General features: G+C 37.8%; 1 protein-coding gene across 5 annotated transcripts in view; it reads right to left on the bottom strand.

The window, feature by feature from the left end:
- LOC139945619 (amine oxidase [flavin-containing] B-like) overlaps positions 1-18,160 on the bottom strand; it is a 38,764-nt gene extending 20,604 nt beyond the window's left edge. For 2 of the 5 annotated variants that reach the window (XM_071943040.1, XM_071943039.1), the window contains exons 1-5: positions 17,896-18,158; positions 15,400-15,494; positions 9,796-9,933; positions 8,300-8,404; positions 7,807-7,898 (exon numbers count right to left, since the gene is read on the bottom strand). In XM_071943040.1, the coding sequence (XP_071799141.1) occupies positions 7,807-7,898; positions 8,300-8,404; positions 9,796-9,933; positions 15,400-15,494; positions 17,896-17,944 (479 nt within the window). In that variant the 5' untranslated portion in view covers positions 17,945-18,158. Of the gene's footprint in view, positions 1-2,488; positions 2,622-4,596; positions 4,739-5,812; positions 5,955-7,806; positions 7,899-8,299; positions 8,405-9,795; positions 9,934-15,399; positions 15,495-17,895 lie in introns of all 5 variants that reach the window. The other 3 variants (XM_071943041.1, XM_071943037.1, XM_071943036.1) reach the window with 3 other exon arrangements.
- Between the last annotated feature and the right edge of the window lie 62 nt (positions 18,161-18,222).

Genomic DNA, 18,222 nt, shown 5'->3' with positions numbered 1-18,222 from the left:
TTGCTCAGGGACACAAGTGTCAAGACCGGGATTCAAACCCAGACTCTGCTGAACAAGCACCAAAGCTTGAATTCGGTGCTCTTATCCGCTCGGCCACGACACCCCAGATAGAATAGAGTATATCAGTATCAGCTTCATCGACATAATGACTTAACCAGAAAGATCACCTCCGAAACACTAACCATAAAAACTACAGCTGTTGAAAGTACCAGTATAAACAATTATGGGAAAGGAGTCCCTTCAAAGTAATGGTTAAATTTTCACCCGAAAACCTTTGAGTCGGTGCAACGATACAGTATGCATAAATAATGTTTCAGATTTGTAATGTTAATGTCTGTTTCCGAATGCTGCCCGAATGTGTCACTTCGCTGACTGTGGATGGATTCAAATTCTTGTGAAAATACTTTAACAGATTCTTCGCTGTTTTCTCAGCAAGTAGACACTGCATTTAGCTGAAACTTTCACATGTGACTTTTATTGTATCTTTCTTTATAACTTTACCTGTAAATCAGCATTACATTGACAAAAAACAATCCACTACCCTACTGTTAAAACTTAAAGACAAACACGTAGGGTGAGACCACTAGAATGTCATGACCTGTCCTATGACCTGACCTATGACCTGACCCACCTGACCATCAAAGAGTTCGCGATAAAATCCACCAGCCACATGAAGGTACCAACACATGAACAGAACCGATACTTCTGATGGTTCAGTACATACTATTGCATTCAACCACGATGTAATAAAGCGAACTACGCTCCTGCATTAGAAGAAACAATTAGAGAAAAAAATGCTTCGGGAATAAGAAGTTTATAGAAGTTCACTTTGGCCAAGGTTCTCTACAATGAGTAGCTTGCACAGATTAAGCGAGTTATATTACCAAAATAGTGGTAAAATTGTGACTTTTTATATTTCAAATTAGCCTTAATGTAAAAGGCAGCCTCCTTTTTAAAGGCAAAGTATACCTTTAGGTTTTCCAACCATTTAACTGTGTTAATTCTATATAAATGCATACAACAAAACTAACCTGAGAAAATTTCATTTCAAAAGGTGGCAGGTTTTTTGAGAAAAAAAATTGGCTTGGCTCTCTCCCTAAAACTACGTTTCTCGGAAGAAATCATTTCGCAAAATGTTATACATTTTTACAATAAAACCTTGAAAACCTTGGGCTCTGTCGTCAACTTCATAGAAGTGTACATTTTGTACAATAACATACATTGCGACAAAGTCTTACTTCTAAATACTACAACATTTTATTTGTTGGGGGGGGGGGGTTAACATGTCCTCCCCATCAACCCTAGTTCTTCTAAAACACTTCACATAACCATGTCTCATGACGATGACTAGAGCAGACTTGTTGGAACGTAGAGACCAAATTAGAACTCACTCCGCAGCAATAACAAGAAGTCCTCAAAATGTTTTGTGCTTGGTGTTTATCTTTGGTTCTAATATTAAAAACCCTACTGTGCAATCTGTGGCCTTCTAAATGGTTTTTATCTTTACGATTTTATCTATTCCATAGACTATTTAAAATACTTTGTATTTATGGACAAAACAACCAGCACCGGCGGGATTAGAAACTCTCACAAACCAAATCCTCCAAAAGTTATGGCAGCTAAAGCTACAGGTACATAGTGGCTAAAGGTGTTGCTAAGGTCGTGCTATACCTTCAGCGCACGATGATGCCGTGCTCCAGCCGTAGCCGTAGTCGTACCCACCAATTCGAACTTGGCCTTATTCAAGAAGTTGTCTGCCAAAAACCCAATGGGTTAATGCAAACCATGCAACAACCAAATGACTACTTGACATCAATACATCTGATGTATGGACTGTCGATCAGATAAAGGTGAAATTATAATAATAATACCTTATTCTGACACAATGTGGGTAAGTTCTTTTTCCCTTTGGTGCCTGCTTTACTTCTTTCACTAACAACAGAGGGCTCAGGAGGGTTTTGAGAAAATCCTGAAGTCCGGGAAAAATCCAGAGAAAACCACAAGCCTGCATTCTTCATTCCAGTTTGGAAGACCGCGCCTTTTCAGTCGAGGTCCGGTGAACTGTCTTCCTTTCAACATCAGGCAATCACCAACAATACCACTGACTTTCAAGACGTCACTCAAATCTCAATTGTTTACAAGAGCTATTCAGTGCCATGGTATAGGATCGTTTATTGGAATGGCGCCATATAAATGTTAAGATTGATTGAATGATTTAATGATTGATTGATTGATTGATTGATTGGTTGGTTGGTTGATTGATTGATTGATTGATTGATTGATTGATTGATTGATTGATTGATCGATAGTTGAAACTTTCACATGTGACATTTATTGTATCTTTCTTTATAACTTTGCCTATAATTCAGCATTACATTGACAAAAAACAATCCACTACCCTACTGTTAAAACTTAAAGACGAACAAGTAGGGTGAGACCACTAGAATGTCATGACCTGTCCTATGACCTGACCTATGACCTGACCCACCTGACCATCAAAGAGCTCACGATAAAATCCACCAGCCACATGAAGGTACCAGCACATGAATAGAACCGATACTTCTGATGGTTCAGTACATACTAATACATTCACCCACGATGTGATAAAGCGAACTACGCTCCTGCATTAGAATAAACAATCACAGAAAGAAAGAAAAAATGCTTTGGGAATAAGAAACTTTATGGAAATTCATTTTAGCTAAGGTTTTTATTCACGATCAGCTTGCACAGATTAACTGGTGAATTATATGGTAAAATGGTGATTTTTTATATTTCAAATTAGCCTTGACGTAAAAGGCAGCCTTTTTGTGTTCTTTTTAAAGGCGAAGTATACCTTTCGGTTTTTGAACCATTTAACTGTTTTAATTCTATATAAATGCATACAACAAACCTAACCTGAGAAGATTTCATTTCAAAAGGTGGCAACTATTTGGAGAAAAAAAATTGGCTCGGTTAAGAAGACAAATCTGTTTATGGAATACACAATCAGACTTTGTGAATCCCTCTACCTTAAACTACATTTCTCGGAAAAAAATCATTTCGCAAAAATTTACATTTTTACAATAAAACCTGGCAAACCTTGGGCTCTGTCGTCAACTTCATAGAAGTGTACATTTTGTACAATAACATACATGTACAACGTGACAAAGTCTTACTTCTAAATGCTACAACATTTTAATTGTTGGGGGGGGGGGGGTAACATGTCTTCCCCATCAACCCTAGTTCTTTTAAAACACTTCACATAAACATGTCTCATGACGATGACTAGAGCAAACTTGTTGGAACGTAGAGAACAAATTAGAACTCACTCCGCAGCAATAACAAGAAGTCCTCTCGATCCACTAAAGCTAAAGTAGTAGTCTCGGACAATTTTCTACCTTCCGCCGAGGTATTACTTAATATGCAGTACAGTTCTTTTTAGAACTGAGAAGTCTCCCGAATTCCGAAAAATCTAGACCACGGCAGTAGAAGATAAAGCAAGACAAGTTCTCAAAAGAACATACTAGAAAACTTCATTTATGTGAGATTCATGTTCCCCTGCGGTGCTCACTCGGGTGAGCCCCTGACAAGAGCTAATCGAACGGTCACACTCGCCCTCTCGTGGTAACGGCATGCACCCCGGGTCACCCCCAAGTGACCCACTCCACAAGCAGGGCACTGGTGGCTGACCCAGGCGAGCCCCTGGAATGACGTCGCAGCTTTTCGGACGCACTGGGGGCAGACCGGGGTCGACCCAGGGAAGCTAAAGGAACACACCCAATGATTGAGGCAAGCCCTTTGCGTGAGCTCTTGTACTTTTTATGATACAAGTTGGTGGAATATGGTGGATTGGCATGAGTGTTGAATGTTTCGTATTTCTCTCCATGTGAGGGCGCTCTCAAACATGTTTGTATCACTTCCGAGGGTATATTCATTCATACCCTAAACAGTTATTAAAGACTGGAACACATTACCACCGGAGACATCTAATTCATCACGGACAATAAGACCTCTAAAGGAGCCATTTCAACAGTGACAGAACGCAGATTAAAACTGTGCAGGAAGAATCGCGTATATCCCCGGAAGTGATAAAAATACTATTGAGAGCGCCCTCTTGTGGTAAAAAATACAGCACATTGAGAAGTTGTGTCGAGGGTGATTACTGACTCATGACTATATGGATGAAGACGACAGTTGGAAGTGAGTTCTCGATTTGGGTTTTGTGACAGAAAAACGCGAGTTAAACAAAGTTTCTACATGTAGGATCAAAACTAACACTGAGTGACACAAGTTCATGGCCATCATTATCGGTGGTTTAACGTGGAATGCTCACGAGTGTTAAATTGAGAAGTTTTGTGAAGGATGATTACTGACACTGGACTTGATGAATGACAATGGTTGCAGGTGAGTTCTTGGTTAGGGTTTTTTCATTCATTCATTCATTCATCCATTTTTGTTAAAAACCAAACTGGCAGCACAAAGCTAAATTATGTGACATTACAAGGTAGAAATATTGTGAAAAATTAAACACAGATAGAAGAAATAAAGTATGTCAGAAAACGTGAGTTCTACTCCAATCAAAACTAACACTAAGTGTCAAGTCACAATCTCAAGTACCTGGCCGCCATTATCGGTCGATATAAATCGAACGTATCCACCTGTCTGTTTCAGATACCACGCGAAGAAGAGGACCGAAAGCTCTTGGGGTTCCATGCAAACGCCAACCTCACAAGTTGTAATGAAAAGACGGCGAATGCTTCTACACATTGGGAAAGAAAAGTTACACTCTTGACAGTTGTCTCAGATTTGGAATCTGTAGGGTTCAAATAATAATCTTGTCTGTTTGTTTATTGTCCATCAATTTCTGTTTGTCCAATTCCTGTTTGTCCTTGTGGTATTATCAAAAAAAATTATTTTATTTTTTATGTTTATCAGCATTTTGCTTCATCAGCATTATCAGCAAACCTTTGCTTGAGCCCTGTCATTTTTTTTTTAAGGAAACAGGCGGTTTTTTCTGGGGATTCAAACGAGCAAACAGATCCTACACCCAAGCTGTGGTTTTGAAAAGGGTCATAAAATTAATGAATTATTTCCAGAAGTTTAATCTTACAGTGCCAAGGTCATACACGTACAATCTATTTTATGTATTCTAAAAACACCATTATCGTACATGCACAATTTGAATTATGTACTAAAAATGTTTCATCAATATAGTACGACCCGTATTATAAATTTAAATTTCCCCAGTGTGGGATAATTAAGTTCTTATCTTATCTTATCACCAGAGGGCATTATCACTCAAGAAATACTACTGACTTTTGAATGTACCAAAAAGACTAAAGCCTGGTTCATACTTCCTGCGAAATTGAGTGCGAATTTGTAGCCAATTTTGACTTTTAATGGCTGTTTTTGTGCAGTGAATGTTTCGCAGGAGTTGAGTCAACTGATGCAAATTATTTGTTGCGAATTTGTTTCGCATTCGCAGGAAGTATGAATCGGGCATAACTAGTATCATTGTTATACAGAATTTTGAAAACCTAAAAAAGCTTGGCATTTTACATTCAAAACACACACAAAAAAGCAGGCACTGAGGGAGCTAACTGAAAAGAAAATTTAAAGAAGAGCAAGAAAGTTCATGATTTGACATTCTTGAAAAATTTAATGACCAATCCTTCACCATGTCGCTAGCAATAGAGCAAGCCACTACACAGTCAGTCTAAGATTACATTCAGATTAGAGGAATTTCTAAAAGCACCCGTGAAGTTGGACTACAGATTAGTGGAGGTGCATCAAGATGTTTGTGAGCGAAGCAATGATTTTCTTATCTCTCTACCTGACCCCCATTCTCTCGGCCAAAACTCCGATAGAATCCCCCGCTCTGTTTGATATACCAGAAGAAGAAGAGGACGGAGAGCTCGCTAGTATCCATGGTAACCGTCAGCTGACAGAAGACCACCATAAATCGACGCACCACTCTAGGTAAATAAATCTTGGGTCAGGTTCCTGGACTCAACATACAACTCGGATGATAAAGGCATGATAAGAAATGGGTAGCTGACTACTAAAAAAAGATGACAGCATTACTGGGCGGTCTGCTGAAATAAAAAACGGCTTGTAAATGGGGACTACAATTATCAGCACTAAATGAGCAACCAAATTATTTCCACCAAAAAATTGCAATTTACAGAATAAAATGAAGGTCCAAGCAGTTTATTGGGACATATTTCCTGAAACTCTTAATATATATTGGTAGTGCCAGAGCGTTGTACGCTACCATGGTTTGACCTCAGAGATGGTAATTTTCAACAACGAAAAAATTGAAAGGGCCAACTACAAATGGCTCACAAACCTGGGATTACATGAAGGTCTCACCATTTGTTGTCCCATTCTCGCCTTTGATGCCCCTTACAAAACTGCAATGGAAGTGGTCTAAGATGCAAAATGAAATATGGCTTGCCCCCTTGCCCCCACCTGGACAAGTCTAAGGGCAAGTATTTAATGATGCTTTTCTCTACAAGAGTTTAGAAATGGAACATGACGTCCATGACTTTTGTGCATGCTGCAAGTAAACTTCTAAGTATTTAATTTTCACTTTTCAGACAGATTGTCTAACAGAACCAATTATGCAATGAAATAGTGACAATTGTGATCCTGTTGGAAAAGCCAACTGAAAATTCAAAGCTAAAGGTGATCAGCAGATTGTCAAAGTCTGGAGTCTCATTCGGTATTGTGAAGCAAGCGTGTCAAAGTAACACTCAGTCGTGATGGTAATGAGCTACTGCAGGTGAAATATGTTCCAATTTATTTACAATACATAGTAAGCATATTCGACTTGTCTGTAAAGGGAGTTCCACTTTTACTTTGGGAATTTTTGTATTCAGTTGGAGAAAATAAACGTTGCATATATCATAAAGGGTTGGACATAAACGTTGCATATATCATAAAGGGTTGGACATAAAAAATTGATGGAAAGTCTTGGCCCGCCTACTTGTTTTTTATTTTTTATTTTTGGAGACCGGCATTGACGCCATTGGTGTTGCTTCCTGGTCTCGGTGTCAGGCTTGGTCTGCAGTATCTTTAAGACCCTATGAGGAGTCTCAGGATTGTTGGTGTCTTCTTAGACTTCCTTGTGTAGGTCTTAAAATTGCCTAGTCTTGATCTATTATTCAGGGGTCTCGAAGTAAGGTTGTTTTGTCTCATTGCTGTTACTTTTGAACATCTGGGAGTGCTTCTTCAACAATTTGGTAAAGTCTTTGTGTGTGGTCACACTCTTGGACTTACAATTCTCTTTCTTGGTCTTGAACATTGGGGTCTAATTGTCTAGGTATAAGTTTCAGTCTTAGTGTTAGGTCATACTCTGGACCTACAAAAGTACAAGCCTCTTTCTTGGTATTAAACATTGGTGTTCAAGTCTAGATTTCAGAAGGTGTTAAGTCACACTCTGGACCTTTAGACCTGTTTCTTTATCTTGGACATTAGGGTATAACTTTAAGTCTTCAGGTTAGGTCTTCAGGCTTGTTTCTTTATCTTGAACATTGGGGTATAAGTCTAGGTTTCAGTCTTGGAATAAAGTCATATTCATTGACCTGCAAGCCTTTTGTTTTTCTAGGACATTGAGGTCTACGGGGGTCTAATTTATGTCTCAGACAAGAATTATTTTGTTCCAGTCTTGGTGGATAAGTCCCACTCTTGGACCTGAAGGCCTCTTTCTTGTCTCGGATATTAGGGTCTAAGTCTAGGTCTTAGTTTCAATCATGAGGCACCATGTTTAAAACCACTAAGTTTAAGTCTTAGTGCTAACTTTAACACTAATAAAGAATGACTTACTCTGTCCAACATGTCTTGTCGATCCATTCTTTCATCGTCATGTTATCCAGCTCTTCGGCATTTGGTGCGTCCCAAGGTGCATCCACTGAAATCTGAGACAAAAAATAATTTGATGTCTGAAAAAAAAAGTCACATCCCCTAAAGGAGGTCCCTTGGCTGCCGCTCACCAGGCTATAGTGTAAACCTTGGTGTGATCCCTGCAGCCGATTTCACAAAACGCTAGGATTAATCCTAACTCGAGTTATGACAATAACCAGTCCTAACTTAGGATGGGTTCAATATGCTTCTTACTGGATACGGAATTTAAATCGTCCTAAGTCCTAAGAATAATCCTAAGTTAGGAAGAGTTTGGTGAAATCGACGGCAGGCGACACGGCTGTTAAAGGTTGAATGGCTTGTTACTAGCACCCTTGATTAAAGTAGGGAGACCTCCACATAGTGCTGTTTAGCTCAGTGTCTAGAGCAGGTCTTAACGAATTCTAAAATTGCTTACCATATCTCCAAGTCTGTCGATCTCTCGGATAGCGTTATTCAAATCCAGATTGACGAGAGGGTTCCAGAACTTGGGCCATGATCCCTTGAAAGGGTAACCACGTTGCTGTCAAAAACAAAAAAACTCTTAAAAATTACTTGGGGGTTAATATCGGCAGGACAAACAATGGCGTTCTTTACTTCACTGTAAAGTCACAAGACAACTTAATTGGCCGTCCATGTTGCGAGATAATAATGAAAGAAAAAACAAATTGTCACACGAAGCTCTGTGCTTTTTGATGCTTGATTTCGGGATCTCAAAATGTAATTCTGAAGTCTCAAAATCAAATTTGTGGAAAATTACTTCTCAACAGATCCAATGCTCGTTACCAAGTCATTTGTTTAAATTAAGATTTGTTTTGAGTAATTGCCAAACGTGAACATTCCCTTTAAATCTAACAGTTTTTGCTATTAAAACTGTATCTTTTGTCTGTTATGAAACCTGGAAACTAATTAAGACTGTGTGAAAATATACATGTACATGTAGGTATTATGTAATATGTGGTTCAGCATGCCACACGTGTACATGGGCGTCTTAAAATGTATGACTAGCACTTCTTGTGAATGGCATCTCCTAGTAATTAGTAAACCATGATTGCATTTCAAACGAAGATTTTTTTATAGTACTTTGTGATTGAACATCTGATACTATCTGGAGATATTCTATTTTCAAATTAGTACATGTAGTCTGATGTAAATTGTATAAATGTGTGCAATTTTTTGTTATTTTTCGGGATGTTTTTTTTGTGTAACATGTGGGTAAATTTACGACTATTTTTAAATCAATAATTTGATGTACATTGTATTGTAATTTTTAAATTAAAATCTTTGGATTGCCACTTGGCTTGGCTACAAACACATTTTTCTAATAAACCAGACAAATGTGCCACATGTACAAACTGTTCACTGCTTAATTTATATGCACTGTGGTTGTATCAGCTGCTGTGAACTAACATGGTCGGCCATTTTCTGGCGTAAAACATTAGACTCCACAAATCGGCATGCTGAGGAGACCGTGCAATTTCGATGCATAGTGTGGATCATTATGTTCTACTTTGAAACATCTTTCTAACCATATATGCATTTCATAACAAAATAATTGTTAGCAAAAAACTTGCCCGTAGCAAGCAATGGAGAGCTGTTGACAGTATGAAACATTCTAAGAAACAGCTCCGCTGTTGTTTTTGAGAAAGAAGTAATTTTCCACTAAAATATTTGAATTTGATTTCGAGACCTCAAAATTAGATTTTGAGGTCCCGAAATCAAGCATTTGAAAGCACACAACTTCGTGTGACAAGGGTGTTTTTTCTTCCATTATTATCTCGCAACTTTGATGACCAATTGACTTTAAATTTTCATTGTTTTGTTATTTTGTGCATATTATGTTAAGATAAACCAAGTGAGAAGACTGGTCTTTGAAAATTACAAAAGGTGTCCAGTGTCTTTAAGCAAACTTACATTATCAACCCAAACAAGCCTCTCAGCTTCATTGATCTTGTAGTTTTCCACCCCCAGTTCCTTGGCCATACGGAGAAGACGATTCTGGGTGGGGCCGACGTAAGCTCCGCCCAAATCCACATAACCAATGGAGGGGTCCTTTAGTGATATACATAAAAAGACAAAATAAGAATAATGACACCAGATTGAGTGAAAACTAAGATAGAATTAATTGATCGTTTAATTGCCACAGCTGCCAACATTTGAGAGAGACATTTTGAATTCACACATTCAACATAAAAAATTACATTTATTTTCAGGGAATTTTTAAAAGAATCGGGGAGACCTAACACTCTGTTGTTGTGCAATCAACGAAATAATGGAACATGAAAAAGACATTAGTTCCCATAAAGACAGTAATTATTATAATCTAGACTAAGTATTGCATTAACTGTCTTATAAGGCTTTACATAACCAAAAGATTTACATGAAGAAAATTACAAAGTTTTTTGTTTTCTTAAGTTATCAGTTAGAGCCACAGTCTACAAACTAAAGATTAAGAAAACAAATTTAACATTAATATTCAATAAACAGTGAAAATATAGGACCTAAATGTAATATGCGTTTGAAACTAACAAACTTTGACAAAATCTTGTTTCATTGACCTAAAACTCACATAGAAATAAAACATTTTAAAATTGTATTATGAATTGTCACAGATTATTCCCAGCCATTTCCAATCCATATTTTATTCCCAGGCACCAACCGATGACAGTAAAAGCATCCTCCCCTGATAATCTAGATCCCATGGGAAGCCTCAGGGTTCCTCTCTTCTCTAAACTCCATCTTTCCTCAGCCCATTCCAATCTAGCGCACACTGTTAATACATCTAAGATACAGGGGCAGTGTGTCAGCAATCACACTACTCAACTTATTGGCTTGACCTCCATTGACCCCCCCCCCCCCCAAGGGAACTGTAATGGCAGCTGATGATGGTCCGCCCAGGGTCAGCCATAAACACTTTATTTTTTTAGAGTTCAAGGAGTGAACAGTTCCATTTATACAGGGCTCGAATTCGGGTGTAAAAAGAGGTAATTTCTTACTCAAATATTGAAAAACTTCAGGCCTAAATGAAGCCTTATTTTAGGCATCGGAAAGCACACAAGTTGTGCAACAAGGTGGTTTTTGCCTTCATTATTTTTGTGCAATTTTAATGACCAACAGAGTTCAAATTTTCACACATTAGTTACTTCAAAAATGCATGTTGGGATACACTGTGGAGGAAGTAATCTAGATGTATTTAAATGAGAATGCTGGTCTTTGACAAAGATCTTTTTCATACAATATACTAATTGCATTCACGAATGCGTACAGACCCTGTCGGTTGGCAAACGTTATGGACTAAGCAGACGCACAATCGCGTCCGCCTCACGCAGCCATCAGCCTTTTCCAAATAGCGGGATGTTCCCTTATTTTTGCCAACCAAAATGTTAGTGCGCAAACGCTATGTGCAATTTACATATTTCATGAAAAGGGGCCAATAATACCAAAGGTGTCCATCAGTAGTGGATTCCAGTCCCTTTAAAGCCAGTGGACACTATTGGTAATTGTCAAAGACCAGTCTTCTTACTTGCTGTATCTCAACATTATATGCATAAAATAACAAACCTGTGAAAATTTGAGCTCGATTGGTCGTCGGAGTTGCAAGATAACTATGAAAGAAAAAAATCACCCTTGTCGCACGGAGTTGTGTGTTTTCAGATGCTTGATTTCGAGACCTCAAATTCTAAACTTGAGGTCTCTAAATCGAATTCGTGGAAAATTACTTCTTTCTCGAAAACTACTCCACATCAGAGGGAGCTGTTTCTCACAATGTTTTATACTACCAACCTCTCCCCATTACTCGTTATAAAGTAAGGTTTTATGGTAATAATTATTTTGAGTAATTACCAATAGTGTCCAGTCCCTTTAAGACTGCTTGCTGGCTCCTGACTACTGCCTACATTGTAAATGGGGCTGTCAAATTCAAGAGCAGAAGTCTCACAGGTGCATTTTAAGTCATGCGAGAGTATCTTATGGGGGAGCCAATTTCCTTTAACAGATATTCCACTCTTTCACACGGTCCACACAGTATTTTTGTAAAACAGATTGGCCTTTACGATTTTTACTGCATGAAGCAGTGTCTTTTTGCATTCTTTAATTAATTAGCAGATCTATGCATGTTATACAATTTCAAATAATAAAATTTTGTTTTGAAGTGAAAATCCCTTGTTACAGAGGAGTTACTAAGGTTTTAATGGTAATGCAATAAAAAAATAATTATGAATCAGATGATAATAAAAAAAGATAATTGAATTCAAAGTTAGAACATTATATGTAATTGCAGTTACAACTACAGGTACGTCTGATATCCTTAGTTCATTGCATAAATTAGGCCCTATTGTAAATAGGAGTTACACAATGAAAGACATAACCTTGAATGGTGTGTAAGTAATCTGGATGAAACCACAGCATGTACAACTGAAGATATTACAATAAACCAGCAGGGGTTTATAGGATTTCATTCATTCAATATGTCTTTTTATCAAACCGTGATAAGAATATTGTCAATAAGTGCTTGCAGCGTCGCTTGACTTGACAATCTCATAAAATATTGATGAGTAAAGACGGCGGACTCAGAAATAAAACAAAATAAAATACACGGTGTACATGTACAGCAGAGCTGGAATTTTGAGGACTTGACCGGTCAAAGTTCACATGCCAGCAGTCCAGCGTGAAATTCGAGCCCTGCTAATGGGCAGATTAAACAAAATTATGACTTCATTTCGAAATTCTGTAGCAACGGGACTGGACAGCACATGTAGCATTTATTAAAACTTATTGATTTGTCTGTGTTAAAGGCACTGGACACTAATTGGTAACTACTCAAAAAAATCTAAGCATAAAAACTTCCTTGGGAACATTGTGAGAAACGGCTCCCTCTGACGTCACGTAGTTTTTAAGAAAGGGGTTATTTCTCACTCAAGTATTAAAACTAAAAGACTTCAGGCTTGAACTTCTATTCGGCATCTGAAAGCACCTAATTTTGTGCAACAAGGGGTGTGTTTTTTCTTTCACTCTTCTCTTGCAACTTCAATAACCAAAATTAAGTCAACATTTTCACAGATTTTTTTGAATGCATTATGTTGGGATTTGGTAAATGTCAAAGACCAGTCTTCTCACTTGGTGTATCTCAACATATGCATAAAATAACAAACCTGTGAAAATTTGAGCTCAATTGGTCATCGAAGTTGCGAGATAATAACAAAAGAAAAAACACCCTTGTCAAACAAAGTTGTGTGCTTTCAGATGCTTGTGTCGAGACCTAAAAATCTAATTCTGAGGTTTTAAAAATAAAATTTGTGGAAAATTACTTCTTTCTCAAAAACTATTACTTCAGAGGGAGCCGTCTTCACAATGTTTTATACTATCAACCTCTCCCATTACTCTTTACCAAGTAAGGTTTTATGCTAATAATTATTTTGAGTAATTACCAATAGTGTCCAGTGCCTTTAAGAGCCTAAGAAGGCCACTGGACTCTCCTCGTCCGTCCGATACACTGACCTACATCTTTTCTTGCCACAAAACCACCTGCATCATTGAACACAACTCTAGAGACTGACAAAACACTTGGCGGGACTCTGTCCACATCTTAACGAGATATTGATTTGAAGTCGACATAGCTAGATATAATTCATAGCTGTTTCTACTGTGATGTCATTGGTCAGCTGACCTGATTGTCAACTGAGCTGACCAATCACAGTCTGACATCCAATCTAGTTGTAAATATCATGAACAGTTAAACACATACTCATCTAAACTAAAATAATAACATGACAGGTGAAAAATTATTCCTTAAGTTTTTTTTAACGGCTTTTTTGGAAATAAATACAGTAAACTGACACGTGTGAAAAAGTATCATTGTATTGTTGCATCACCTGATGGGCCTATACGATGTGATAAACATAAAAGCTTACACAGTAAAAACGGTTTTGTTTTATGGTAATTATCAATTTTGGATGACAAATATAGCAAAGACATTTTAACAAAAAAAATACTATAAAAAAATAGTTTCACTTTAAAAAAAAACTTTAAAATCAGTTGACCAGGAATACACTTTACAGTGTTCTTCGTAAGCTGGCCAAATGATAGTTGAAACAACTCAAAATGTTTTAGCCAGAATTTGTTGAACGGGTGTCAACATTTCCTGGAAAATTTGAAAGCTGGGTGTCAAAATTGTTCACTTTTTTGTTCACAATACATTTTTTTCCCGCATACTTTCATTGTAAATGACAGATAAAACAGGGTGTCCTTAAGATTTTTTGTTCTGAATTCAGGAAATGTTTCAGTTCTTAAAAGAATTGCCCTGCTTACATTTTACTATTACCATGGCGTATATTAGAAAATCAGTTGGGACTATTTTGTTCGCTTAGTGGACAAGGGGACTTCTCTGCCATGGATCCGGAGTGAGACTTTCCTAATTGTTGTCAATGCTTTGACTAGCTTGCTCTAGTCATTGTGTAGTGGGGCGTGTCAGTAGACTGTTGGATATCAATGGAGCAGCCCAGTTGGATTTGTGAGCAGTTGTTGAAAAAGTTACATTGCCTTTATTCCTCTGAGGTCAACAAGTCTGCTCCGAGATTGGGACAATAGAAGTCACTATTTACTCAGTGGGCATAGGTCAACTTGGCTAACGTTTTTAACTATCGGAAAACCTGCCCTCTGGTTCAACCAACTTTGGGAAGTTTGTGCAATGTCAGTTACTCACAGCGCTCATTTACTTTTTTTCATTTTTGTGTACCTCAAAAATGCACTTTAAAAGGCAACAAAATAATAATGCCAACACTGTACAACTTAACAGGCAATGGAACAACCAACCAATGTTTAATTTGGGGATTTTTGTGCCCTGTGTGCAGTGACTCAAGTGCTCTATTTACTTTATCACTTTTGTGTACTTTTACACAAGCACAACATAATACATGTATGCCTATGTACATTGTACAACTTTAAAAAGTCTCTGCACAAGTTTTAATAAAATGGTGGGCCTGTACATGGTATGCGTGTAAAGTAATTTGAACTCACAGTTTCAGAAGGACCAGTTTAGCTTGTCCTTTTAGTAGTCTGTCAGCTTATTTCACTTACTCCATACCTTTATCATTTATTAGGGATGCTTTTAAATACTGTAGCTAGTCGGACTACTTCGGGTTTGACAGGTCCTCGGGTGTTTTAACTGGCATCATGCCACTGGACCAATTTCAAGGGAGATCGCTCCTTGGTAAAGGGCACATTACATGAGGTAAATTTCTACAGCTCCTGAGCATCTCAAAGGCAACAGGGGTGGATTTCACAAAGGTAGTCCTAACTTAGGACTAGTCCTAGGCAATGCTAAGAGATAGGACCAGTCCTAAGTTAGGATGAGTTACTGGTCCTAACTTAGGACCAGTCCTATCTCTTAGCATTGCCTAGGAGTAGTCCTAAGTTAGGACTACCTTTGTAAAATCCACCCCAGGGTAATTACAAGGGAGCATTGGGGGAATTGCCTTCGTATCGGACCCTGACGAAGTTCAGTTGAGAGCGTGTACTTACCACCAGAGTGTGGGTTCGACCTCCGAGACGATCTCGAGCCTCAACAACCAGAACATCTAACCCTTCCTCCTGAAGGAGCTTAGCAGCAGACAAACCTGAAGATGTAAGATTGATTGATAATCCAAGGATCAAAACTATTAACTTTAAGGTTTTGTTTTAATAAAGCTACAATAGCCAGTGGTATTTTATAACTAGATCCCATCTCTCCAGATTAAAAAAAAAAAGTTTTACGAATCACAAAGGAATGGTTTCATACATTAAATAGCCCCCCCAAAAAAAAAAAAAAATTAAGTCTCTGCCACAGCTTGCCCCCCCCCCCCCCTCACCGCAATGGAACAGTTTGCTTAACACACTGAGATAGCTTGTTCAAGTGGCGACCTTGCATGACCCGTCAATAAAACTCAATCTGGTTTATACAATTAAATATTGATATTTTGTCAAGCAAGGTTTCAGCTGCCGGACAGCTTTTACTTTTTGATTCTACCTTATCTGACTGTGAAGGCTTTTAACATTTGCGTTCTGTTTGTAAATATTTTTGTCACCAGATTTCAAACTTTACCTTTTAAAGTGTTTCAATTTGGGTTTTTTAATCTGTCAATCAAATTTACTCAGCATACAATTAATAAGCATTCGTCACAACCTTACAATTGGTAAAAAATAGTTACCATATTTACATAAAAATCAATCTTTATCGTTTTCAGAAACTAATCTTTGCATGTTTATTGAAGTAAAACGAAGCCTTTGTAAACAACTTGGGTTGAATCATCAAACCATTAATTGTTTCATGTCAGTGAAAAGTTTGACTTATTTTCCCTTACTACATGTACATGTAGGCCTACTATACCTACTGCACTACAGTTTCAAGGTGTGCCCGTAGATTGTATTGCAAAAAAATAAGTATGTCTGAAGGACAAATTGCGATTATCTGCCACAAAAGAAACAACTGTATCTTGTTTACTTTGGCATGCACTCAGACATGATCAAAGTTAAACAACTATTGCAAAATGGAAAACATTGGAATTTGCATGTTAGCTGTGCCGACATCCCTATGTTGACTGTTTTCCTAATCTTTTAAACCCTAACCCTACTACATGTAGCAAATGATTAATAGTGGGTATTCGGAACATGATGTTGCTGGAACGAAGTGGGGGGTGTTAGAATAGACTCAGTCAAATGATGGAATTGGCTTTCAAATAAAATAAAAACTATTTTATTGCTGGCATTACAGTTTTTTAATATGACCAGAGATATTGGAATTGAAGGCCTTCGGGCTACATATTTTTGTATACACTTTTTTAATTCCAGACATGGCTTTTGTTTTGTTTATGTTTGCACTTTGTAATGTGTTTTTGTAATGCCGAATAAACGGAAAAGTTTCCGTATGGCGCCACCACTTTTTCATTTGATATGAAATAATATAGGAACTTATTTACCTGATTGATCCCTTTTTCTAAAAATGAGTGAAAAAGTGGTGGCGCCATGCGGAAAGTTATCCAACAGCAAGATGGAAGCAATCCTGACACCACTTTTACAAAATAAAGAAATAGTACCACATCATACGATTAATTTACACACAAATGAGATTTCCCATTTGTAAAAATGTGTGAAAAGTGGTGGTGGTTGGCAGGATACGGAGAGTTTCCCGGTACCTCTTTAAACCATACTTTATTGTGTTGTAATGACAGCCATACCAATTTAGAATGCTACTTGGCGAAAAATTTGTATGGGGGGAGGTCATTCTAGAAACTGGAAGTTTGCCCCCCCCCCCCCCCCCCATAAAAAAAATTAAAAAAAAAAAAATTATAATTTATAACTATTTTTTTATTATTTATTATTTATAATTATTTATTTATAATTATTTATTTACCAAGGAGTAATAAACTAGAACTCTAGAAGTTTAATGTTACTGTTTTCTAGATGGATAAACGAAATCTTGGGTTGGACTTGGATTTATTTATTTATTTATTTATTTGTTATATATAATAAATAAATAAATAAATAAATCCAAGTCCAACCCAAAATTTTCGTTTATCCATCTAGAAAACAGTAACATTAAACTTCTAGAGTTCTAGTTGGATAACTTTCCGCATGGCGCCACCACTTTTTCTCTAATTTTTACAAAAAGGAATATATCGATCAGGTAAATTAGATACTCTATTATTTTATTTCGAATGAAAAAGTGGTGGCGCCATACGGAAACTTTTCCTTCTAGTTTATTGCTCCTTGGTAAAACTGAGACACCGACGGTGTACAAAAAACAAGGGTACTAACTAGTAGTAATACTTCATGAGAATCGACCCTGCCGCTTGCCGGAAACAGTGCCGCTACAGAGCCCGGGTCGACCTTCCACTCCCAGGCACGTACGCCTGGGAAACTACTGTCTGACCTCGGGACGGTGTGTCGTACGTGCTCGCTAACTCCGGTCACTCCATCACATCAGCTGCTATTAGCAGTGCTAATAAAAATATAGTCTGCAAACAAACAAAAAACACTTACCACTGATTCCTCCACCAATAATTATCACGTCTTTTTTTGTACCCTCCATCTTGGATGATCAATTCGTCTGGCTCTGACAAAAGAAAATAATGGCAACAGATTTCTTTGGCTCGTTCTTCTTTCCCTAAGATTGCAGTTCACCAATTTCCCAGCCAGGCCCACACAGCGTTCCGTAAGTCGTGTACACCTTACTCCTCCCCTATCAGCTGGCCGTCCCCGCGCAAAGCTCTCTCCACGGTGTCCGTGCTGTGACTAGCCTTGCGCCCATACGTCAGGGCGCATACGAGGGCGCACTAACGATTCACAACGGAGTAGTACTACTACATC

Source organism: Asterias amurensis, chromosome 12 (genome assembly GCF_032118995.1).
Source record: "Asterias amurensis chromosome 12, ASM3211899v1".
NCBI lineage: Eukaryota > Metazoa > Echinodermata > Asteroidea > Forcipulatida > Asteriidae > Asterias > Asterias amurensis.
This window is presented reverse-complemented; position numbering and strand designations above follow the sequence as displayed.